Here is a 26,805-nt window from a genome sequence, read left to right as displayed (position 1 = left end):
TTGAGAGAAGATAGCAATCGAGCAGGTAAGTATGTTTTATTGCAGAATATCCTGTCCTTTTCTGCATTAAAAACCTGCATGATAGTTCCGCTTTAAAGAGCACATATTTCTGACCAAAAGAAGGAGACATACAACAGATGCACAGGAATCAATGATAAAATGAATTTCCAGACAATGGTTCTGAAACCATTGTGCACTCACGCAATGTGTACAGTAAAATGGGTAGTAAACCAACCATAACAACCAGTTAGAATTTCATTTACTGTGTTCCAACAGTACAATGTGGATTCATACCGTTCTGAGGTGTCCTAATATGTACTTTCACTGACTGTAATGTTACAAATCTGTAATAGAAAAACATGGGCTCCAATATTCTAAATTTTAACACATTGGCTAGTTGTATCCTGACATTTTACACATTGCTATTAACTTTGTGTTGCATATTGTCTGAAAATATTTCACAATAGTTATATATTATTGTAACAGTAAATGTGTTTTTTTTATAGTAATTATATGTTTGAAAAATATTGTAACAGCTATTTTTCCCCACACTTTAAAATTGCTTAATGCAAGCTAATTGTATATTACCACACATGAAAATAAATTATATAGAAGGATTTTTTTGAAATCTGCAGTGAAGTTTTCTAAAATGTCATGTTTGCTTTTAGGCCCCTCCATACATACGGGAGTATGCCAGAGTATATGTAGGAGGTAACAAGACTCCGTCCTCAAAGGTAATATATATATATTATAAAAAAAAAAGGCTAATCTTTTGAGAATAAACATGTTCAAGCTTTAGAATTTTTAGGTTTAACTAGGGGGAAAGAAGCATTTTAATTACAGTTCTTACAAACAAAATTATAGAAGCTAAAGGCTTTTATATACAGTTTAAGAGACCTTCAGTTCACTTTCACTAATCAAACTCCTTGTTTAATGTTGTTAACCCCATTGGTCACTATGAGCAATCACTACACATTTGTTCTCCTTTTGTTCGTTTTATCCCTTTTATTTTTTTACAATCCCTCACATTGTATTTTATTTTTAATGTACGTTTATCACTTTGTATGTCTTTTGGATAAAAGTTTACTAGGGTTCTAGCTTACTCCTACATTACTTACCTTTACTAAATAATACTAGAACTTTAAGCAGAAGTAAACTTAAAAAAAAAAAAAAATCAGTTACCAGATATCAAATATCAGTTATCAGATCCCTCGATGGCACTGGAGAAGTCTTCGATCGGGTCCCGCTCCATCCTGGAATTCTCCTTTGGCCCAGCACGGAGGAAGCACCAGGCGCCACCCTCTTTGCCTTTTTTCTGCATACGTCACCTGATCTCACACTGCACATGTGTGAGATCGGGTGACGAAGCCTGCTGTAAAGGAGAAAAAAAAGATCGCAGTGTGCAAGCGTGAGATCAGCATCTCTTTCCCCTCATTGTAGTAAAATGCCCCTTCTGCGCATGCCCATGTTCAGAAGAAGCAGACAGAAGCCTTCCAGGATGTGTGATGTAAGTATCCCCACATTTTCCTAAAAGAATCACACCACCTATTGTAACTTTGCTACTGTATATACCAGTTTGGTGGATTTATCCATTAAAACCTATTGATTAATATAAAAAGTACACAAGAGGGAACAATGAAAAAGCAGGTGAAGCAGTGGGAAAAGTTTTCGATTTAAAAAAACAAAAGACATCCATTTCATTTTTGTATATGATTTTGGAATTTATCTATGAACAAACATAGAGGTGTTCTATAGCAAATCCTGAGTTGTAATATATAAATTGAAGAAAGGAATGAAAAGAAAGCCAGGGATTTTTAAACGCGGTGAATTAATTTAAATGGACAGTTCAAAAATTGGGCAAACAGATGCAGTTTTACAGAATTACTGGTCTTCCCTGCTGCTCTATTTTTGGAGGGGGTAAAGACCATGTGCTAGACAGTAGATTCCTTCTGAATTTATATAAACAACTGAGAATCTTGTGTCCTGACGCGTTTCGCTTCTTAGGCTTCTTCAGGGGACTTAGTAAGAAACGTTCAACTACTGGACATGAGCTTATTGGAAAAAAAAAAAAAAATAAAAAAGAAAAAATCCTATAAATTAACACAATATAAATAGACAAAAACATAATCCATTATGCATGTTAAATCAATGTAATCTTAATACAAAGAACGTAGTCATAACAGTGGTTAATGCATAGAAGCGTGAAAAATGTCAGTAAACACAATATGGTGTGTAACATAGTAATAGTGATCATCTTAGTGTCATAGTACTTACTCGGGTTTCAAAATATGATGGAGCGATGTTTCAGAAAGGAAGGTGCATATATAGTAACACCAATCTGATAAAAAAGGGGGGGGGGTTATTATTATTATTATTATTATTCTTGTAATATGCAACATTTTAAAGTAAAAAAAAAAAAAAACTGGGGTTTGTGTTTTCTGAATAAAACTGTACAGCTTTTTTCCTCCCTCTTTCCTATGTGTACAGGATGACCTGGACTTGCTGTCCTCGCAGAGTCGTACTGAGTTTCTCTTTTTACGGGGTCAGAAAAGAAACCGATTGCCTTCATCACCATCTCCATCATCATCGGCCTCTCAGCAGGAGCTGACACAGCAGCGTACTGAGCAGGCACTGCGAGAGCTCTTCCAGCATGTCCACAATATGCCCGATTCTACTAAAAAGAAAAAGCTCCTTCGCCAGGTAGGCTGATAATGCAAGATACGATTATTCCAAGGACTAGAATAAACCTTTGCTGACTGAAATGACATAGGTTGTCCTTGCAGCCTTTTTCCTCCTGAAAATGCCAGTTTCCTAACTGCAATACTGATCTAGTGGCTTTAGTATTTTGAGTAAATCAAAAATGGACATGTATATCTGCTTTTAAAGAGTCGCTCTTGCTCCAGGCTTCTTTTTTTGTCTAAGCCCCAATATGGTGAAGAAAACAGAACCTCTTTGAAATGAGGTTCTTTTCTTTTCAGTGCTTGTATTTTATTAGGACTGGAAATGGAGTTTTTAATTCACTAGCTTTATCGTTCTGCAGACTCCTCGCCAGTTAAGATTTTTGACGTGGATAGAGCAGGGAAGGATTAAAGTCTCAGTTTTAATTTTTCGACACATCTGAATAGTGATAGGAAGTACAAGCAATGTTCTACAGAAAACACATGTACTTATGTTATTACAAAATCTAAAATAATGTTTTAAAATAAAGTTGTTAAAAGTTAATGTTAACGCATCAAAATATGCATGAAGGATTCTCTATATTGCTCCAGCTCCCTGAAATTATTTTTAGTTTTGGTCAAAATAGTCATGCATTGTTGCCCACATGACATTTGGAAGGTCCTTGACTGCTAAAGTAAACCACTTACATAAAAATATAGTGTCTGCTTTTGCTGCTGATGAGTCACCGATCTGAAACAAGACTACAGAAAGTCAAACAGATCTCAGAACACAATGTCCTTTTTTTCATGCTTGTGTGTGAAGCACAGTTTTTTTTTTGTTTTTTTAACTAAAATAGATTTATTGCAGAAAGGAACAGATGATCTCCCTTTTGCAATAAAATATACTTATTGGCCTGATCGCTTTCCTCAACTGTCAAAAATGCGCAGCTCGGTGTAGGAATCGAAGATTCCCCACACATCACCTGCGGTTGCTGGGACTAATTTAACTCCTGCTCAGAAATTGTCATCCTGCCCCCTAATAACTGACCAATATGGATTAAATTATGCAAGAAGATTTGCCAACAATGACAAACAAGGGGTTTTGATTTATGTTACATAGTAAGTTTAGACTGGGGTTATGCTGCCCTCCACTGGCCAAATTGTAAAATGTAACTAGGGCTTTCTATATGTAGAAGTGGTGTACAAAACTATTATTAATTATTATTACACAGTATTTATATAGCACCAACATATTACGTAGCACCGTATATAGCCCATAGTCATGTCAACAGCTGTCGCTCAAAGGGGCTCACAATCTAATGTCCCTACCCTAGTCATATGTCTTTAATACAGTCTAAGGTCAATTTTTGAGGGGGAGCCAATTAACCTAACTGCGTGTTTTTGGAATGTGGGAGGAAATCCACGCAGACATGGGGAGAACCCGCAAACTCCATGCAGATAGTCCTGGCCGAGATCTAAACCTGGGACCTTGTGCTGCAAAGGCCAGAATGGTAACCACTGTGCCACTGTGCTGCCCATAAACTTATTTTTTAATTAAGATATATAATTGCAATTTAATGTATAATTATCTGTGTATTGTAACGTATTGGTGTGTGTTTTAAGCCAAAAAAAGAGTTATCATCAAAAGAAGTTGTCTGTTTTTAAGAGCACTTTTTTAATAAGAAAAAAAAAATCTTACATGTGTTTTGTTTCTGGTTTTTGTTTTAGTTTAATAAACATAATGCAGGAACCCCAGATGTCACCGGAAATAGACACACACGCTCACGGTCTTTTAGTGGAATGATTAAGGTAAAGCCTTTTTTTTTTTTTTTTTTTTTTTTTTTTTGTATGCACACCTTTGGCAAACAAAATGCATGTTCTCCAATATTTTCGCTAATTACTTTATTTTGCACCAGGATAGGTGAAGCCTGCCAGCCCTATATTATAAACACATAGTAGGTGTTACTAAGCTGTTAGAAAGCCAATGAAACTGTAATTTAAAAAATATTAGGTCTGTGTTGTGATGTTTTGAGGATTTCAGAATGGAACACTTATCACAGTATTGGAAGATCAAAAAGCTTCCTTTACTACATGTTTTTAGCCAATAGATAATCTAGGCACAGGGCGACTTGCTAAAGTAATCCCTTCCCAAAGCTTTTACATTGTTTGCAGACTAAAGTTGAAGAGGTAAAGTCCAACTTTACAAGAAACAGGATCATGCAGGTGGTTATTGCAAAAAGGAACAGGTGATGTCTCATCTGCAATAACTACTCTTACTGCCGATCGCGCCAGGAATATGCAAAAAGACTGAGCTGCAAATGTGTAACGTCAACTTTGGTTGCTGGGATAACTTAGCAATCCCATCTTCCCTTGCGTGTGCCAGTGATTGATGGGTGATTGCCGAAGATCTTCGTTGGGCAGAGGAAGAAAGGAAAATGGCGGCTCCCTGTGGGGAAACACGGTTAGATCAGTAATAGTTGGTTTGGTTCACATTTCTATCCTATGGCCTTCAGGAATTACCAGTATATCTAAATAGCTAGCTACATATCAACAGTTTTAACCAACATGCTGGTGACCTCTAAACATTATGGGCCTGATTTATCAAAGGTTTGCGGGATCACCCAGCTTCACCAATGAAAGTGTATCCTCTCCAGTCTTGGAGAGCCTTAAAAAATAAGGCCCTACAGCTCTGGCTTCTCCTAACAAAACAGTAGGTTGGGGTCTGTGGTTGATTTATTTCAGTGAATACATGTGGCACTACACATCTTTTTTTTATATTGTACACATAACAAAATGCAAAGTGCTAAACGTTTTCTTGTATATAGCGTGACAAGAAGGGTTAGAGAGTTTTTGTTGCCTTTTATGTACCTATTGATGTCTTTACCGTACTTTCTGACAAAATAGAAAGTGATACATAAAAAAAAAACAAAAAAAAAAAAGGGCAAAAGAGAGTGCATGTCCTAAATATTGTCCTATCATTTATATGAAACTAAGATATCATTCTTGTGTAGTAAAACTTTTCTGTTTTTATCAATTTACCAGCGCAAAGTATTAGGAGGACAGGTGTCATCTGAAAAGAAAAGCAGGACAATATCTCCACCACTCCCCTCACATGGATCTCAAGTTAAAGAAAATCTGAAATATGTAAGTAGAGATATATATTATTCACAAACTCTGAATCAAGCATTCTAAAATGTAATATACTGTAGTATATGAGTTTATTGTGAAGTATGTTGCCTGCATTTCAGATTAGGGGTTGCATATCAAGCAGAACAGAAGTTTATAACTATAGCTAAATATCGTGCACCCCACCCCACCATCCCCAAATATTTGCATTGGTAAAAAAAAAATAGCCAATTGATTAATTTGATCTTTTCTGTTTTATTCATTTTCTCCAAAAGGCTTACTCATTACAACAAAACATGCAATCATAAGTAATAAATGATTCAATTTTCTAGTAAGACAAATTTTTCCATCTAAAGCATTGCGAAAGAGATATACCAAATTATGATACTGGCAGTGTTATTTATTCTATTATACCACATATTATCAAAGTTAAAGAGCTCTCTCTGCTGGTAAGGTACTACTTACTGCTACACATTAGTGGGTGGGTGGGGGCGGGCGNGGTCATGAAGCATTAGCAAGGTTCCGGCAGCGGGCCACTTATAGGATTGAGCTCCTCATTGGCCGCGTTTGGCATTTCCAGCACTCCCCCCTCAGCTACACGTGGGATGTGCCAGGAGGCTTTTTGAGTTACAGGGGCTTCTTGGCGACCCATGGTCTTGTGTCATATATAGCGATGTCTCAGGCTGTGTGTAGCCTGCTGTTACCCAAGTGTATGACGCTGTGGTCGCTGCACAACATCCATGTTACATTCCTGACACAATGCCACAGCTCCGTACCCAAGCTGCTCAACTGCTCTCTATGTTCGGCAGCACATATCTGTGTGAGCAACTATTCTCTACAATGAAGATGAACAAAACATTTCACAGGAGGAGTCTTACTGATAAACACTTTCACTCAATCCTGAGGATTTCCTCAGCTCTAAGCCTGACCCCAAACATTGATGAACTAACATCCAAGAAGAGATGCCAGGTATCTGGCTTGGACCACGAATAAATGTTATCTTTATGTACTTATCGTTGCTACTCCAAGGCATGGACTTGAAAGGTTGGTTTTTCATAGAAGAAAATTTTTAATAGTATTGTGAGCCTGTGCAAAAAGGTTACCATTGAAATTTAGCCCAGAAGGCTACAAATAGAGGAAGATATATAATATTTTTTCTTAAATAAAAAAATGTTTAGGCCACTTTAATATAGGCTTGTTCCAGATTGAATGTTAAGCAAAACCTCTGTTTTCATATGAAAAGGTTTTATATCTAATGAGAAGAAAAAACATTCTAAATTTTTTTTTCAATAAATTTCAACGACTTTGTCCAAGTTTTTAATTTTGACTCACTGTGTATTTGAGTTTGACACCCCTGAGTTGGAGGGTTCATACATTGGGCCTGATTTATTAAAGCTCTCCGAGGCTAGAGAGGATACACATGCATCAGTGAAGCTGGGTGATTTAGCAAACATGGATCTGGTCCAGGATTGAAAACATTTACTAACAAATATCAATCTACTTTTAGGAAATCTTTTCCAGGTTTGCTGGATTATCCAGCTTTACTGATTTTGAAAGTGTGTCCTCTCCAGCCTTGGAGAGCTTTAATAAATCAGGCCCTTTGCATTCACTTCACTAGTAGTACTGTGTTTCCCCGAAAATAAGATACAGTTTTACATTAACTTTACCTCTGAAAATCGCATTAGGGCTTATTTTCAGGGGATGTCTTATTTTTCTCATGTACAACAATCTGTACATGTATTTGTTCATGTACAAAAATCTACATACCATGGCCACATATGTGAACACACATAACGTAATGTGGGGGCACTATATTATGTGGGGAATGCATTCTCCCTATGCGTGCCCCCATACAAAACAAAGCATGCCCCCATATGTGAAGATACATACGGTACTTAACTGTGGGAGCACTATATTATGTGGGGTATGCATTGTCCCCATGTGTGCCCCCACACAATACAAAGCACCATTTGCCCCCCCCCTAACATTTACTATATTTCCCCAAAAATCATTGGTGTCAGTGGAGGTCAGCATTTGGTAAAAAAAAAAAATTAAACGTACTCGCCACTACGGATACCGTACTCTGATCCTGCAGTGTGCATCCTGGCTGCTTCCGTCCTCTTCTCTTGGTATACCTTTACCGCCGGGTACCACGTGACTGCTCTCTCGGAAGTCTGCTGCAACGGCTGCTCTGTAGCACAAAGAAGCTGCCAATAGGGCTTATTTTCGGTGGTTGGGCTTACATTGCCCCCTAGGGTTTATTTTCGGGGAAACACGGTAGAGTAGCTTTAGTAAGTTTGTTGTGCTATGTATATATCTGAGAATAAAGACCCAAAATCCAACAAAGGAAATTCTAAAAAGAATCATGTTATTTGTAACTGAACTTTATAAATTCACAAACTCTTATTGTGTAGCTGTGCTTGTCTGCAAACAGCCAGAACTTCTCATGATTAGATTCCTGTTAACAGATTGAGGCCCTACAATTGCTTTGCATCTACCCCCTTCTACCCAATGTTGTTGTTTTTCCTATTTGGGATGTGGCATGGTCAGATCCGATTGACCCTACCACAAGCTAAATTCAAAGATTTGAGGAAATAGCTGTAGTGGAGTTTGCAAGCACAAAAAAACAAGACTTTGTCTACTACCTAAATACAAATTATTTGAGTAAATTAGCCATATACAGCGGATGTAGAGAAGAGTGACTCCTACTTTTTTCGATAGTCCATATGCTTCCAGAGTTATCAGTTATTTCAAATGCAGTTTATTCTAAAGTCTGGTAATTTGGTAAACTAGCATTGCCTTTATAACTGTCTGTGTTGTACGGTAGGGCTGAAAGTTGGGGTAAGGTAATAAGCCAAATTTAAGCATGCAAATATTTGCTAAAGAGGCACTTGTTAGACAGTTAATTATAATCTTTGCTTGTCTATCTAATTAGATTCCCAATCCCAAAATCTTCTAAGTGTGCAGTTATAAATACATCTGCTAGTTGGGTATGGTTAAGTATGCCATTACCAGTGCTCAACCCAGAAATTTTTTTAAGCTGGTTTGGAAGAAACTGTAGTTGGTTGGCAGCCCCTGTATTGTGACTAAACTCATCAGTATCAACCAAAAACAGCTGGGTGGTTGCTGAAACGCGTCAGGTGGTGCACCCGGCTAAAAGGGGCTTGGAAGCACACTGCATTAAGTATAAATCGATATTTGTGTACACTACGACTCTTGCTTGCTGTTTAGTAATAAAAAGTTTTACAGAGAACAGAGAGCAATCTACTAGCCAACAACCATGCACAAAAAATCATTTAAGTGTAAGTGACCTAAAACACTTGAAAAAGCCCTAGAGGAGCTGTAGTATGTGCTAAAGATACAGAACACATGTCACAGCTCCTCTAGGGCTGCGGGAGTAATCAGGAGAGTGGAGCTGTCAGCATAGCAGAGCTCCGCTGACTGCTCTGCTCCCTGATTGGCTGAGGAAAGGGGAATCCTGATGATGCTTGAGCAGTCATCAGGTTTTCCTATTTCTCAGCCAATCACAGAGCACAAGAGATGAAGGGCACATGGCTCCCTATTCAAGTTTAGTGCTGAATGGCTGAGAAATGTAAAACCTCAGCCAATCACAAAGCACTAGAGGTGAATGGAGAGCCTTGTCCTCATTTAACCCCTAGTGCCCGGAGATCCCTCACAGTCAGGAGTCCCATGGCTGTACTCATGTCATGATTGCAGCCCTGAGAATCATCCTGTCATTGGGATAACCTGTCAAAAAAAAGTTTAGTTACACAAACACACATACATTTAATAAAATAATTTAACATTAAAGCCTTGTCCAATTTTCTATACATATTTTAACCCTTTCAGGGAATGAGTAAGGGGTTTTATGTACCCCTGTACTCATTCCCTGAAAGGGTTAAAAGTAAAACTTTTATAAATGCTTATGTAAAATTGCAGCATTTCGTGTTAAAACGCATCATAGGCGTTTATAAAAGTTTTTTAGCGTTTTAAAGATAAGCTTTAAAACACTTTTAAATGCGCATAAAACAAATATAAACGTGATAGTAATGTAAACAGGTGATGGTAATGTTTTCTCTTTTATATAAATGTTTAAAAATAGGACACAATGAATGTATTTATCCACATCAATTGTATTGGCGTTTCCAACAATTATGTTTTGAATGTTAGAAGTGGTGGCCATTTCATGTCCTACGTTTATACTTGAGTCATTGTAGTGTTTGTTTTTTCTTTTGATGTTTTTATTTAGGTATGTATAATAATTAATCTTTTGGAGTTATCCAGATTACAATTTATTAAAATATACAATGGTCAAGGGGGAGGGGGGGTCTTTGCCAGTCTCTGGTTTGCATAGATAATATTTCTAATCGAGCTTGCAAACTTGGAAGGTTGGTATTAGCATTCTGCAGAAAGCAAATTACATTTATTGCACTTATGTGAGGACTTCAACTCTGTCAGTCTTTCCCAACTTTTTTTTTATCATGAAGGAATCTTTGAAAAAACTTTCAGCTCTTCAATGAACTTCAGTTTAAATTACTATACCCACAAGTAAGGGTATATTAGAATAGTGGTCAGTGGAAGAAATTCCTTTTACGTTGCTAGCCTGTGAAAAGAATGTCGCCCTTATAGATGATAAAAAGGTTCATTAGTGTCTCTTAAACTGACCTGAGAGGTACAATTTGCTCATTGCTCAAGGAACCACCAGGGCTCCCCGGAACTCTGGTTGAGAAACCCTACTGTAGCACACATGGATGAATGTTTGTTTTTCTTGGGAGGAGGATGTATCTTCCAAAAATAAAAGTACATCTGCATACAGAGCATTTTTTTTGTTCCCATCTTTCTTAAGAATACTAAAAATCAGAGTTGTCAAAGTAAATGTTTTGATATTTACCGTACAAAATCTATCTATTGATCTGGCAGAATAATGGAGCTGTGGAGCGTTATTTATGCTGTTTTTCATGTATCACTACAAATGAAATCTCCATTTTCTGATTGATCACACAATGTTAATTACCAAGAATGGCAATTGTGAAGACGTGATTGTCAAAACATTCAGACAATAGAACATTTAAATACATTCGATGTCTACACAAGAACGCGTTGCTGCAATTTTCAGGCTATTTGAAGCTCACTGAGCAGCTGTATCCTAGAAAGAACACTGCACCTGCAGTTAAGTAAGAAAAACTGTTTAAATACCTGTAAGCAACCAGTGTGTAAGTAAAGTAAGTTAGAAATATCACAAAGTGTTTTTAGTTTACTTCAGCTTTCTATAAGGTTATTCTTCAATAGAAACCTGAACTAATGTATACAGTATATACCAGCGGTCGCCAACCTTTCGGACCTCACGGACCACTAAATTCATAATTTTAAATCCCGCGGACCATTAATATGAATTTTTTAAAAAAAGATAAATACATTTGTAAAATAATGATCCTCCTAATGGTGTCTGACGAGGACTGTGGAGGCTTTGATTCATTGATTGGTTAAGTGAAGTATTACTATAGGTACTATTATCATTAGTTGCTTTATCTTTGGTATTACTAGGGAAATACAAAATATTAAATTGCTTTTTCTCAGTCATTGTGGGTTTATTTCATTTGAATTTAAGACCAAACAAGAAATGATATTTTTCAAAGTCAAACTATTTGATGCCAATAAATATAACAGGTAAAGAAAATACACAGTTAGGTCATACTTACCTAAAAGAGCATCGGAGTATTAAACAAATAAAATAAAACCATCGGTTGAGAGTCGGTATTCGCGGAGCGGGATGACTGTTTTAATGATCGAAGAATTGGTTGAAATGGTTAAGACTACAGTGACGTCACGCTGCGCCTCCCTTGTTTGCCAGTCTCTAGTACAGTTTATGAATTTAGTGCAATATAAGGGGAAAATTGTCATTTTGAAGATTTTATTAGAATATTATTTTTGTTTTATTAATAATACAACATAAAAATTGCAAATAATGTCCAAATTTTTCTGTGGACCACTGGCTGGCAAATGCTAGTATATACCGTTACTTTGCAACCAATAATGTCATTGAACCTGCCTTTCCAATAATAACTGTAGCCAGCTCCTATTTTATTTTATTTTTTGAGGTTTTATTGGATGAATTCAGCATAACGTTAAAACATAAATAAAAAATACAATATAAAACAGTGATATAATCGTACAGAGGAATGTTATTAACAGAGGGTAGGAGCTAGTATTAACAAAGTCAAGATCCACAGGGTTGAACACTCTAAATAAAACATATAATTTTTTTTTCTACGTTAACACATGCAATCTTACTTAAAACAGTTCAGCTAATTCACCTAATGTTTTCTTGTTTTATTACAAAGAGTATGGATAATAAATGAATGGAATGTGGTGGGTTATCGGGGAGCTCCCAACTTCTAAAATTATGTGGGTATGTGTGTGTACTTGTATTTTTGGCTTTGGGTATGCCTAATTGAGGATCTTAGACAAAAAGTTATTGGCTTTTATACATATATACTTTGCTGTCTGGATGCTGTACATACTGGTAATATTGGTGATAGTAATTGTTCTGATTGCAGACATTATATATTATATACATATTTTTTTTCATTTAAAATGCCAATTTCTAGCTCTGTAACTGTTATGTTCTAACTACAATGTTCTAACTACAGGTTCCCCAAGATTCTCCAGCAATGTACTTTACCCGGGCAAAACTGAAACTTTCAGATGAATTCCAGGAAAGAAAACATGGGAAAGAGGTCAGTTTTTTTTTTAAGGTGGGGGGGATTATAACAAAAAATGTAAAAAAAAAAAAAAATACTCATAGGCCTTTAAAGGACATTTTGTCATGACACAAACAAGACGCCTGTCATTCTTGATTTCCTTTTAAGAACACTTACTCACTGCTGTAATAGTTTTGACCCCCTTGCTCCTAAGTAGAGATCAGGTATTTGTTTATATCAGAAATGCAAAGCACCAAAGCTAATACCAGCCAGCAATTAGCTTTTTCAGATCAAAGTCAATGGCCTTTCTTATTTCTCTTATGACAAGTGTACTGTTACTACTGTGTCATCACAGGTGGTGCGCACATTGTTTTCCCTTGAATTCAATAAAGGAGAAAAATTTTGATTGATATTTTTCAAAATCATAATTCACCTTATCAGACCTCAAAAGAAGGGTGCATGGCAATCTTATAGCTAAAATAGTTCTGAGTGGGGGAAAATGTTCCCTGAGTTTTTGCAAATTAGGCAAAGAGTACATTTTTTTTGCCTATATATTTTGAGGAAGTTTCATGAAATCCAAAGTCTGCTTTCAGTCATTCATACTGACATCATCAGTAAGACAGGATCAGCAGAAGAGAACACATGTCATAAGCACAGTGGCTCAGTGGTTAACACTCTGGCCTTTGCAGCGCTAGGTCCCAGGTTCGTATCTAAACCAAGACACTATCTGCATGGAGTTTGCAGGTTCTCCCTATGCTTGCGTGGGTTCTACAGGTGATCCAGTTTCCTCCTTACATTCCAAAAACATGCAATTAGGGTAAATGGCTTCCCCCCTAAATTGACCTTAGACTGTGTTAATGACATGACTATGGTTTGGACATTAGATTGTGAGCTCCATTGAGGGACAGCTAGTGACATGGCTATGGACTTTGTACAGTTCTGCATAATATGTTGGTGCTATATAAATACTGTATAATAATAATCCTCCATATAGAATATTACATACAAAGTATAACCAATTATATTAATATAGTCATCAAAACAACTATCTGAAGTGCTGGCTTTACAAAGTTTCAGTAGTAACAGTAATGATGTGTTTGCAACAAATTTATTTTTAAAAATATTTCAACTTTCTCTTTGTTTCAATAGGGATCCAGCAAACTAAAGAGAACTCAGCAGTTATCAACACAAGAAACATCAATCTGAGCATCATCTAGGGGATATTGTTTTTTTCAGATTATTATTTTTTGTTTACTTTTATATATGCAATTGTTTTATCCTGTGGACAACTGTTACAAAAAAAGCTGTGACCTAACTAATCCTGTGTAAACGTGTACCCATCTCTGGCCTGTTTTATTGTAGCATTTTGGTTTTTTAATATTTTTTTTTTTTTTTTTACATTTTTATTTTTTAACACCAAAAACCATTTTTTAAGCAACAAGCTATTGTCTAAATACTAAAGCCTTTTAAACATGTACATGCATGTTTTTAAACTTTATATTACAGTTTGCATTTGTTATAGAGATATAATGTGATGCTATGTAATTAGATGGGCTTCCAGTTCATCAGGAGTTATATGTATATACAGCAGTGGACAAATCAATGAACCATTTGAGAAGCCATGAATTTTTCTAAGTTTTCTAGGCGCTTGAGATTTGTTCAAAACTGTATTATGTTTGTGGTGCCTTCACATGAGGAAGTTTCTATACATACCAGCATAGTGAAGTTTTTGTATGCTGTTTTGGTGGCGGACATAGAATTTTAAAAACTTAATACACCCAGATGTAATATTTATGTTTTGGTAGATGCTGGTGGACTGAAAACTGGACTCATCTGTTTTATCTCATTAGAACAAGAGTTCCAACTCAATTCTTTGCTGGCAACATATAGGCTAGGTTTTTCATATATTAACATTTTCCGACTCTTTGTAAACCACACCTTACTAAATTGACTAATGGTATAGACCTGCTACTAATGTGTGGGAATAATGGCCACCAAGGTCTGGAGTTGGGCACCCTTGCTCTACGGTTACAATGTCAAAACATTTGTCACCTTCCCCTGGAGAAAGAATCTGGAATTTTCCAGGGGAATGGGAGGAGCGGGCCTGCTGCCGGGGAAATCTAGCAGATTCCTGCACAAAGGCAACTCTTAACTTAATACTACATTTGGGTACAATGAAAAAAAAAAACTATGAATGTGAATATGATTGTATGTGGAGGTTTTGTAAAGTTCTCTTATATGGAATTTGTGGGCTGATTTAACCGATTGACTAACTTGTTTTCAGAATGATAGTAACTGTTTAGGTTACATGGAATATGTATGTGTTAAATGGGTAATGAGGATGATTGGTGTGAATTTAAAAGGTTATATAACCATCCTTCAGCCAGTTAAGACTATGAGATCAAAGTAAATATCTACCATGGTTCTTTAGCAAATATCTGTTGTCAAGGTAAAATACTGTGAGAAAACTGCTGCTGAAGCAGCCCAGGCCAGCTTTGGTTACACTGTCAACATTCCTCTATACGTTCGGTACTTTTAAAATGACTGCACCTTTGTTGAATGCACACCATTGATTTGCAAAGTCCAAAGCTACATTTATTAGGGTGTTAAGTATTTTGTGTCTGAATATAGTATCAGGGCAAGTAAAACGGGGGTAGAAAGCTAAAAAAAAAACATTTATCCACCACTATTTAGCTAGCTACAGTGCCATTTAATGTCCTCTTCATTTAGTGTTTGATATAGGGAAGGGAATCTGTCAGATGTCATTATTAAGGTGTTGGAGGCTGCTGTTGCCCAACTTACATATTAACATTGTGGTAACAAGTTTTGCAGCTTGGGCACCTGTATAAATTAACTGCCTTAGAATAATGTTCGGGAACATACATTGTGAATATGCATCCATGCATTTGCACTGCGCTTATGTTTGAATGAGCTTTTTTACTCATCCAGATTTCTTTCAAACTGTTATAGCAGTTATGTGCACAACTATGGACAAACTTTTTTGATTCGTCAAGAATATGCAAAAGGATATGTTCAGTTTGTGTGAACATGAACATTTTCCAAGGCAAATACTAACTTCTGCTTTAGTCAAAGCACTGGCTTACCCCCCTATTCCTGTGTGTTCCCTACTGTTCTAAAGTTAGTAAGCTGTATACAATGCTTTGTGGTTTATAGGAAGAGCTGTTTTTTTATACTGTGTACAAATGTGTGTCTGTATTCCTGATTTCTGTTTTTTTTAGAGCAGATTCTTTGCTTCTAAAGCTTATAAAGAAAATGCATCCTAGAACAGTTGCATCTACTGGCCTTGTTCTGTTTATACAGAAGGTGGATCACAAAACATCTCAGTATATCCTACAGAGTAGTGCAGTGTAAGATGCTTTAATCTATTCTTCTCTCCTAAATGCCTTAACCCTTGTGTTTGTAGCTTGTGGTTTTTTTTTTCCCCGAATGCGCCGTTGCATGGGATATGCTCTATGAGTTCATTTTTATTGGGATATTACGAACAAAACCATAAAAACAACAAAACACAGACAGTAGACATATTGATAATAAAGCTGACCTACAATCTTCTCTTCAGTTTACAGGATTCTCACCTGTACTAAAATTGCTTACTCTGATATAAATGCAAAACCTTAAGATGTGCATGTTTTGGGTTCATTTGTTTCTAATCTGCTTTTATCTACAAAGTAAAAAATTGCATTTGTACAAGTCAGGTGTGTTGTTTAGCATGTGGATGTTCATTAAGAGGCCCAGAGGTTAAACCAAAAAGTCATATTTATGATATCATTGCATTTACTAATACGTAGGCATAATTGGAAGTGGGCCCTGACCCAGTCATGCCGTTTAAATGATAATTTGTCAGACAGGAAATCTGGGGGCTGTTGGTATAATGCAATATGTATTATTTTTATATATATTTTTTTATGGCATTTTTTTATTCAGTTTGTGATAGCTATTTAATGCCTTTTGTCAGAAAAAGGGTCATAGGACATCTTCAATTGGTGAACCTAATTGTATGGTCTCACAGGTCAGTTTTATTTTGTCATGAACAGAATTAATGTGGGATACTCTTCTTTCCAGCTGTTTCCTTTTGTCACTGAACCCACCAAACAAAGCCAGACCTTTTTTAATTAGGCAGCTATTTAAGTTAAGGAACTTAGCCAAACAAGTCTTGACAAATATATTGCTAGACTAGGTTTGTCTTCATGAGCTGGCTTGTAAATAAGAAGCACTGTTTGCCTTTCTGGATACCTTTCTTTAACATTTGCTCTTCCCAAGGGATTTTCTCTTTGCTTTTAATGGCCCACTGGACAGTATGGGAAATTCTGAGAGTTATAAACTGCTGCCCAAGTGGTGGAGTTTAGTTTGGCTTTTTTGTATTCACCATATTAATGTAATTAAATAGGAATTAATTCTCTTATTAGTGAATGCAATTGTAGTGTGAAAAAAAAAAATACAGTTATTGGTCTGATCAAGATATATGCTCAAACAGCACATTTGCTTGTGAATAATTAGAAAAGACTTGATAGTTATTGATCAGCTAATATTGGAACAAATATTGTACTAAATATAGCTTATGTCTAGTACATGGATTTTTATTTCTGATCTGATAAATGGTCAGTTCTGAAATTATTTCAATATGCCAGCTAGTCATAATTTTGGTTGGCCTTTTCTTTTTATTATATCATATATGAACAGACTAGATGCGTTCGTTACCTTGTTTACTTTTGATCAGTATTATTTTAGGTGTATAAATGATAGAGCATATCTGCTCAGGAACTCCCATCTGCCCTATGGTTCCCCATCACTGCCATCACTGATCGAAAGGGCAGAATATGATACGCGTGTGTGCTGTGTTTTAAGACTTCTGATTTGATCATAAGCAATTGAAAATTATTTGGGTTGGTTGAGTTCAAAATTGTCAGGGAAGTTGCTCACTAGTACTTAAGGCGTACTTGGCCTTAAAATATAGGAAACCCTTTGATTAATAAATGTGTGATTTGGGGAAGGGGGAAAAGTTTCTGCAAAGTAAACAGTAGTTGACTTTAGTTACACCCTTTATCAAATTGTTCCGTTTTACAAACCTTCCCCTTGGAAACAAGATTCCATAATTCTTAAACTGAAGTGGTGCTGTACTGGTTACCCACCATCTGTTGAGGAACGTTTGGGGTTTATATTGTAATACTTTTTTGGGGTTATTGGGCTTAATTGGATATTAATCTTTAGTAATATGAGTTTGACAATAAAGGGTATCAGTTTGACTATAAGCCCTGACTGTGCAAATTGAACCAAGGGTTGTCATTGCCGATTATCTGCAATACATTTTTGTCAGATTTTCATACAGGAGTCAGAAAGTCATGCGTGTAGCTTAGGCCTTACTTAAAATGTGATAAGTTTTCTTATGTTAACCACTGGAAAAAAAAACATGACACAAACATGGCCTTGTTCATGTTAATCTGTGACGTGCCTTTTTGTTTCTACTTTCTGGACTCAAAGCCATGATTTCTACTTTTGTAAGATATTGGACAAGATATCCAAATTTTCTGTCCCCTTGTCATAAACTGTCAATAATCTATTTACAATCCAATCTGCCATCTTATATATCGATGGGCTGCAGTAGTCTTTCGAACATTAAATGGCTAGACTCTTGTCCAATATATAACCTAAAACTTTAGTTTGGTATTTTAACTGTGACCACATAGAGATAAATCCCTAAATATCCCCAAATACTTGAGGGGGTAAGCAGCTTTTGTATTGGGGTATTAGTAAAGCAGTGTATTGGTCTTGCAATACCGTGCTTTTTGATGACAAGAGAAAATAATCTGTGATATTATATGGTTATGTTTTATAGGTCTGCAGTGGTTTTAGTAGTTAGATTTCTTTTCCATACATTTGTGATTGTGAAGTTCCTAAAACACTTGACTTTTGTTCACGAGAAAGGCTTTACATTCCTAAACAAGTCTATGGGAATGCCAAACAAACTTGAAGCTCTTCCTAAACACTCCTTATTACTCCTGCAATAATCTGATATGTTAAAACCAGTAAAAGCTTTTTCCACTGAACTAATGAAATGCATATTAGGTCCTCTCCACATTTTGCATTGTGTTATTGCAATGTGTAACTGTGTGTTAAACTACGTTAGGCAGTCAGATTATATTATGCTGATGCCTTCTACTGTCTTGTTTTCTGACAACAATGGAGAAAATCTCCAAAATTTCCCTAAAACCACTTTCTACACGGCCTGAAATGATTGATTTTTACAGCCTAAAAAGAAAAATGTGAAACACTTCAGAAATGTGAAATCTCAAAACTGCACTAAAGAGCTTAAATCCTTCATATAATTTATAAAATTTATACTCTAGTAATGAGTAAAAACTTAATTTTCTGACTCGTTTCTTTCCTTTTTTGCACCCCTTCTGAACATTTGTAAGATATTTCAAACCTGCCGAGAAGGTGGATCTATTACGATAGCCCTTGGCAGTTTCAATTTGCCTTGTAAATCCTACTCTGAAAAGCACCAGGATCCTTAGCTCTTCTGAAGCTTATAAAGTTCCCTACACAATAACTATCATTCCTATGTAAATATGTCTGTGTATATCTATGTATATGTTTATACAGGGTGCAGCCATAACACTCCGTTTGCAAAGCTTGCTGTTCATTTTTCAACTGTTTCTTTATAAACAATGTGGGGAGAAAAAGGGAAAGGATGTATTCCTCTGAAGTCTGTGTTATCTGATCTCGCTGCTATTCGGGTCTATTCCAACCTAACAATTACTGTACCTCTGTAGTTCATCACCTGTCTGGCTGTAACTAATGAATCCCGAATATTCATATTTTTTATAGTTTCAGAGATAGAAGAAACAAGCATTAAACGTTCCATTTAAGATTCGCATTCCACAATCTTTGACATAGCTAAGGGGGTGCTGTAAGGGCTTCAAGAAAGCTTCTCAGGGCTTGGTAATGCTTTATAAGTGGTTGCTATGAATCTAATGCACTTCAAGCAAACTATTTGCTTTTGAGTTTGGAGCCAGGGATATTTTATAAGGAAAAAGTCAAGCAGCTTTGATTTACCCCAGCAGGCTCGGTGCCGGTTTGAAAAAGGGTGAAAAGCAGATGTAAGAAGTGAACAGACCCTGACCACTTACCCTACTGATTTGCTGAACTGATGTAAAATGCTTTTATACATTTTTGACACGATAGCAAGAAAATGTGTTCAGCAGTACTTGAAATGAAAACAAATTTCAGTTTTGAAATGATAAAGTGAATATCAGTATTGGTGTAGAATGTAGCAGTTAAGATCTTATGCCGCTAATGAATGACCTGAATGTTGAGTGCTATTGCACCAAGAACCACAAGGAAGCAAGAGTATTTGTTACTTACACTTGTTCCCTTTCTGCTTTGCAAACCCTGTGTGTGTTCCTTGTACAGCTAAATCATCTCGTCTCTATTGTATAAAAGCATCTATTCCTGTATTTCTATGTGTGTTTATTTATGTTCTGTGTGTTTTTGTTTTAAAATTGTTTATTTTTTTTTTAACATCTAATATTTTGTATTAATAAAGTTTACAAATAAATATTCCTGACTTGGTTTGAGTGTTTTATTGTATATTTAACCAGTAAACATGACTAACTGATCCTTCCTTAAAATCTCTGATCGAGTTTGGGGAGGGGACAGCCACTTGAGACTTGAAATGTTGACCTATGTGTGTTCACTTTTTGAACCTGGATGTTTAATTGACAAAATTTTAATTACTGTTTCTGTATGTTTTTTGTTTTTTTTTTAGTATTGTCACTGGTTTCCTATTAAGCCACTGAGGAACCCTAAATCGTGGAAACACGTTATCCAGTTCAGCCAATATATCTTAACAGTTTTTAAGATTGTCAGTTGTAAACTGTATAGTATATGCCTTTTTACCCTCTAAATTATTGAGGGTTATTCATTTGGTCTCTTGACTATATATAAACAATTCATCTCTGTTCTTCTATTGTATATACCTTGTACAATCACATATACACATTTGAGCCATAATGAATCTCTCGCTCTTCTCTCCTTTCCATTTAATATACTAACCCAAGGGGCTTGGTTCTCAACAATATTCTTGTGTAGTTTGGGGGTTTTTGGGGGTCCACTTTACCAAAAAAAAAAAAAATGGTTATTTAATTTGTGCGTTATATAACTCATTAACATGGTGTATACCAGCAGTCGCCAACCGGTGGTCCGCGAGAAAATTTTGGGGGTCTGTGGCTCTGCTCGGTGCATCCCTGAGCAGGGTCAGAAGAAGGGACCCTGCTGGGGGGACGCACCGGCGATAGCCGCGCAACACGTACCACACGTAGTTCCCAGGGTCAGGGAAGTGGAAGGGCTGTATCCCTGCACACAACCCGCCCACTCTCCCTTTGCAGGCTCAGATCTGTGATCTACAGCTCAGATGTGAGAGTGGGCGGGGTTATGTCATAATGACATCACACTGGGGGAGGTTTCTCCCCCTTTGAGTGACACCCAGCTCCCTGCGCATGCGCGGTCGGGAGCCGGTGATTTTAGTGCTCCGTGGACCTGAAAAGGTTGGCTACCGCTGGTGTATACTGTAACACTCTCATCTTTAATTCCTAGAACTTAGAAACGGAGAACCAAGACGAAAAGGGTGTAAAATACAGAAGAATGCTTTTGGCCTTTAAAAAAGAAAATGTCATTTAGATTTTTATATCTCGGTACATTTCTTCCCCCGGTTCTAATAATATGTTAACTCAGTACCCATAAATCCCTTCTATCCTTTGCAAAGAACTGCATAATCCTAATGCCTGTGGCTACAATTCATGCTCATTTCAGAATGTCTACACTTGTAGGTCTGGGAGGCTACAAACAAATACCCCTCCATACATGATACACAATATAAGCAATCACAGGACAAAGAGTTTACCAATATTTCCTTATTTCAGTATTTAAAGGTAAATTAAAATTTTCTTTGTCTTTTATTTTTTTTACTTTTAGCAACCACCTTTATTTCATCTTTGAGGAGGTGCGGGCAATGTTACAGCTACCTCTTGAGCACTCAAATCCTACAAGGGATTAGGGATGGGCCACTTTAAAAAAGAGAAATAAATAACCAACCACTTGCATGGCAACATGCCTACCTCAATGCACTTAGTAAAATCTTGACAGATTTAAACTTCTGCACCCCATCAAAAACTAAAACAGTACGCTGAAACTGAACAGCAGGCTTTTGACTGAATCCTGGCCCTCGAGTACTGGAATTGGACAGCCCGGATATGGAATGGAAATGTCCACTTTAATATTAATGCACAAAATAAACAGTTTGGATCTGATTTATTAAAGCTCTCCAAGGCTGGAGTGAATACACTTTCATCTGTGAAGCTGGCTCATCCAGCAAACCTGAAATGGATTTCTTAAAAGTAATTTGCTATTTGTTAGCAAATAATTTCAGTCCTTTACCAGATCCATTCCAGGTTTGCTGTGTTACTCAGGTTCACTGATGAAAGTGTATCTTCTCCAGTGTTAGAAAGCTTTAATAAATCAGACTGAAAGTGAAGGTATACCTGGATGTTATGATGGGTTGCATACACCCTATGTTTCAGAAAATGACAATTTTGCTTGAAGACTGCAGAAGCTCCACCATTGTTTCTGCTATAACTGTGCAAATATTTCTATTGAGTCCTTCTCAGTAGCTACAATGGACTGCAGGAGCTGGAAAGTTAGAAACCTCAAGTTGGCCAGTGAGACCACAGGGTGCGTTATCCTTCCTGAAACCCAATAAAATATTACAAATTAGAGTGAGCTGATGATTTAGTGCTTGACTACAGAAATATTATATATATATATATAGCATATATATAAATATATAGCATATATATGTTATATCTAACTGACAAACTGTGGGGCCTATTTGTAACGTGCACACACAAAACGATTCTAGTTTCTGTCTCTTCTAGAATAAAGTCATATTTATAAATTCCACTAGAGGGAGCTGTGCCTACACCATTGTATTTGTAGTGAAACCTGTAAGAAATTTTAAATTGCACCACAATTGGCTTGGCGTTGCCGATTGTTCCAAGGAGAGTAGAAAAACCTTGTTACTCCAGGGTAAATAATCAATTTAAAATGTTAGGCCATTTTTTTTTTTTTTTTTGAATAGCTGCAGATAACCCTGCCTAATTGAGTTTTACCCAACTTTCTCAGCCCTGTAGGCCTAGTTGGGGTGTTTAGCTGTACATACATTTTTATCAGGTTAAGTATAGAAACCATGAACTCCATAGAAAGAATACGTTGCTTGAAAACAATACACAACCCAATGCGTTTCGCCTACTGGCTTGCTTGAGACGGACAAACTAATAGGTTTGAATATAAGCATAGTTAGGGGGTTGTATATATAGTTGAGAGTCATAAAAATCAATATATTATTATACAAATATATAATGTACAGGGCTGCGTAATATGTTGGCACTATATAAATCCTGTTTAACAATAATAGTCTAGGAGTTGGCCAACACTACGGTTTTGAAATATGGAAATATAGCCACAGAGACCTTATCAAGTTCTTATTATTTACTCTCCACAACAGAACATGGAATTTTTAATCAACAATCAGAAACTTTTCTAGCTACATAATTTATATACCAATCCAGAGACATCAGCTGCTATAGAGTTAAGCAGGTTTATCCACGCCGCCTTATAATTAGTATGTCAAGTGGGAGAATGGAAGTTTCTAAATGAAACTTTTCACAAAGCAAATGATCTCACCTTACAAAAAAATGACAAGTTGAATAAATTATCATGTTTATATTTTATAGTTACACGCAAACTTTAAATTATAAATCCTGATGGGCTGTTTTAGCTGGATCAGGTGAGGAACAGCTCATGGAGAGGCTCAAAATCTTGGGCTAGTTACACAGGTCCATGACCATCACCTGAGACGGACATGATTGTTTTGGGTGAGAATCTGACATTGGTCCTAGATCTATCAGGATGGATCCACGAACAAACGATCTGTAACAACCACTATACGAGTCAAGGGTAGAGGGCACAGTGGGGTGCCACTAGCTTCTCAAAAAAAATGTTCCTCAAGCACTGGTAATAAAACAATGAACAATTTACTGAACTGTACATTCATTTTGTGGTTTGTGGATAATAGTGCTACCTTAAGAGACTAAGAATGTTCATGTGTATCTGATTTACTTTAGGAATCTACAAGCAATCAGTGAAAGTGAGAGTACATCAAATGAGTGAGTTGTGCATATTGATTTTATTCTGGGAAACATTCTTAATAAGTAAGCACTTTCACTGGTCAATAAAAGGGATGTTAAATTAAAGGGTCTGTCCACCATCATATAAAATGTGTTTTAACCCCCTTCCTCATCACCACTGCTATTATCACAGAACATTTAGAATCAGACATTTGTATTACACACATTTAATCTTTGTGCACCCCTACCATTATCCTCATCAGCTTATGACAATACATTAAAAATAAGTAGAATGATTGGCATGGCTAAACCTGACTACAGTCTTGAAATATAGGAAGTATGGGAAAATGTGCAACAGTGACACAGACGATTAGCCTTCTCCAACCAAAAAGAATTTGCATTGTTTTCCATGTTATTGTTGGAGTTCCTCTCACTTCTTGTTTAGTGAATTGTTGTCAGCAGGACAGAATATTATTGGAAATCTCTCTTACCCTGCTTCAGATTCCAGCACAAAACAAGGCAAGGGTTCAAAACTTACCCCGCTCAATCCAAAACTAAGTACATGGATACATGATACATGTTAAACTAAACATGCTCTTTGGTTAAGAACTACATGCAATCCTTAAAAGGAATACATCAGTTAATTATATCTATAAATTTGTCAATAAATTATAATAGTAGCAAATTACTATTCTGTAAATGTAACCTTTTTTTTCAATGATGAAGTTACATTTTAAGCAAGAATCATACGCTGAAAAGCAGAGATTTATAAGTATCTTTACAGACCACCCAGGAGAGAACAAAGCTTGTTTAGCCTCAGAAACAATGAGAATTATTTACCAACAAAATGCAAATGTGAATTTACTCATAGCAACCAATAAGGAATTTACATACACTGTCAAGCTGCACTATAAAAATCAAGATTAATGACTAACTAGTTGCATTGGTTTATTATACTGGTAATAAATCTTGTAAATAAATTGTCATTTTGGCTGTTGGAAGATAGTGAAGAAAAATGGGATGGAGGTAAGAAAAATGGAGGAATAGCTTTTGTATCATTTAGTACATTTCAGACCTTTGCTAAAGACCTGCCATTTGATAGTGTCATTATATGTTTAGCTTACATTCCCATTAGGCTGATTTCTAAATGAGCACAAAAAGGCAAAAAAATACAGTTAGGTCCATAAATATTTGGACAGAGACAACTTTTTTCTAATTTTGGTTCTGTACATTATCACAATTCATTTTAAATGAAACAACTCAGATGCAGTTGAACTGCAGACTTTCAGCTTGAATTCAGTGGGTTGAACAAAGAGATTGCATAAAAATGTGAGGAACTAAAGACTTTTTTTTTACAATCACTTCATTTCAGGCGCTCAAAATTAGGCAGATAAAAGGCCTGGGGTTGATTTGAGGGGAGGGGAGTGCTTGCATGTGGAAGATTTTGCTGTGAACAGACAACATGCGGTCAAAGGAGCTCTCCATGCAGGGGAAACAAGCCATCCTTAAGCTGCAAAAACAGAAAAAACCCATCCAAAGCATAGCACATCAACTGTAAAACATGGCGGAGGCAGTGTGATGGCTTTGGCGTACATGGCTGCCATGGCACTGGGACACTAGTGTTTATCCATGATGTGACACAGGACAGAAGCAGCCCAATGAATTCTGAGGTGTTCAGAGACATACTGTCTGCTCAAATCCAGCTAAATGCAGTCACATTGATTGTGAGGCCTTTCATATTACAGATGGACAATGACCCAAAGCATACAGCCAAAGCAACCCAGGAGATTATTAAAGCAAAGAAGTGGAATATTCTTGAATGGCCAAGTCAGTCACCTGATCTGAACCCAATTGAGAATGCATTTCACTTGTTGAAGACTAAACTTCGGACAGAAAGGCCCACAAACAAACAGCAACTGAAAGCCGCTGCAGTAATGGCCTGGCAGAGCATTAAAAAGGAGGAAACCCGGCATCTGGTGATGTCCATGAGTTCAAGACTACAGGCTGTCATTGCCAGCAAAGAGTTTTCAACCAAGTATTAGAAATCAACATTTAATTTTCAGCTTTTTAATTTCTCCAATTACTTTTAAGTTGTTTTATTTAAAATAATTGTGGTAATGAACAGAACCAAAATTGGAAAAAAGCTGTCTCTGTCTAAATATTTATGCACCTAACTGTAGGTGTCCTATGATATGTAAATTCCCTTGGATGCTAAAAGTATATGGAATTATTTATATAGGTAACTTAAAATGGAATTTTGGAATCCCAGATTTCATTCTCCAATGTGCTAAACTGATTATGTATGTAAAAAAAACTCATTCATAGTACAAAATTTGTTGACAATAAACAAGAATTGATTAATTTAGCTGTTCATCCCAGACATTCATACAACAAAGCAGAAGAACACAGCAGTTTGGAAATATTGCAGTGCACTTATACAACAGTCAGAACTAATTTGAAGTCATAGCTCATTAGCCTGTGGTGTTGAATTGTGTGGTTGTATATCTAGTAATAGTTAGTCACATCTACCTAGACTTGTTCTTGTAATGTTAAAGACGTTTCTCAGTTCTCCAAGCGACTTCATTCATAGAATTGCCTGAAGAGCTGCAAAATGTCTTCAACTTTACAGGAACAAGTCCCGGTAGATGTGACTAACTATTACTAGATATACAATGATCTGGATAAATGAGAACCTGCACCTGGATGATTGTAGAGTAACCAGAACCAGCTTTTAATAAACATACCTAAGATGGGGTTTCCATTCTGTGGACCCTGGACCCTTTTGCTGTTTCAGCCCCACCATGTTTGAAGTCACAACTTTTCACTAAAAGTCTATAGTGTGAAACAAATGTAATATTGTTTTACCTGTATGTATACATTATTAATAATAGATGTAAAAATACGAATCTAGAAGTGATGTTGTAGGACCTGGACCTAGAGCTGTGTAAGTCTGTCCAAGTAGGGAGCCCTGCTGGGCTATTACTTCTAGTATGGGTATGTGGGACTTACATTTAATACATTTCCCTTCACTGTCACACTGACCACACTTATTCTAGACAGAAAGTGAGGGGAAGACTGCAACACACATTCCGGTAGCATTATTATGTTGACAAAGGTTCTAGG

The 26,805-nt window shown here is 36.5% G+C and overlaps 1 protein-coding gene across 1 annotated transcript in view; it reads left to right on the top strand.

Annotated features, from left to right (window-relative positions):
* The window catches only part of ARHGAP19 (Rho GTPase activating protein 19), a gene marked incomplete in the record, with an annotated part of 40,195 nt that extends 24,425 nt beyond the window's left edge, over positions 1-15,770 (top strand). The window contains 6 exon segments of the mRNA XM_072424320.1: positions 669-734; positions 2,488-2,700; positions 4,386-4,466; positions 5,700-5,801; positions 12,434-12,520; positions 13,634-15,770. Of these exon segments, the coding sequence (XP_072280421.1) occupies positions 669-734; positions 2,488-2,700; positions 4,386-4,466; positions 5,700-5,801; positions 12,434-12,520; positions 13,634-13,690 (606 nt within the window).
* Positions 15,771-26,805: the final 11,035 nt, after the last annotated feature.

The sequence above is a fragment of the Pyxicephalus adspersus genome, chromosome 10 (assembly GCF_032062135.1).
Source record: "Pyxicephalus adspersus chromosome 10, UCB_Pads_2.0, whole genome shotgun sequence".
NCBI lineage: Eukaryota > Metazoa > Chordata > Amphibia > Anura > Pyxicephalidae > Pyxicephalus > Pyxicephalus adspersus.
This window is presented reverse-complemented; position numbering and strand designations above follow the sequence as displayed.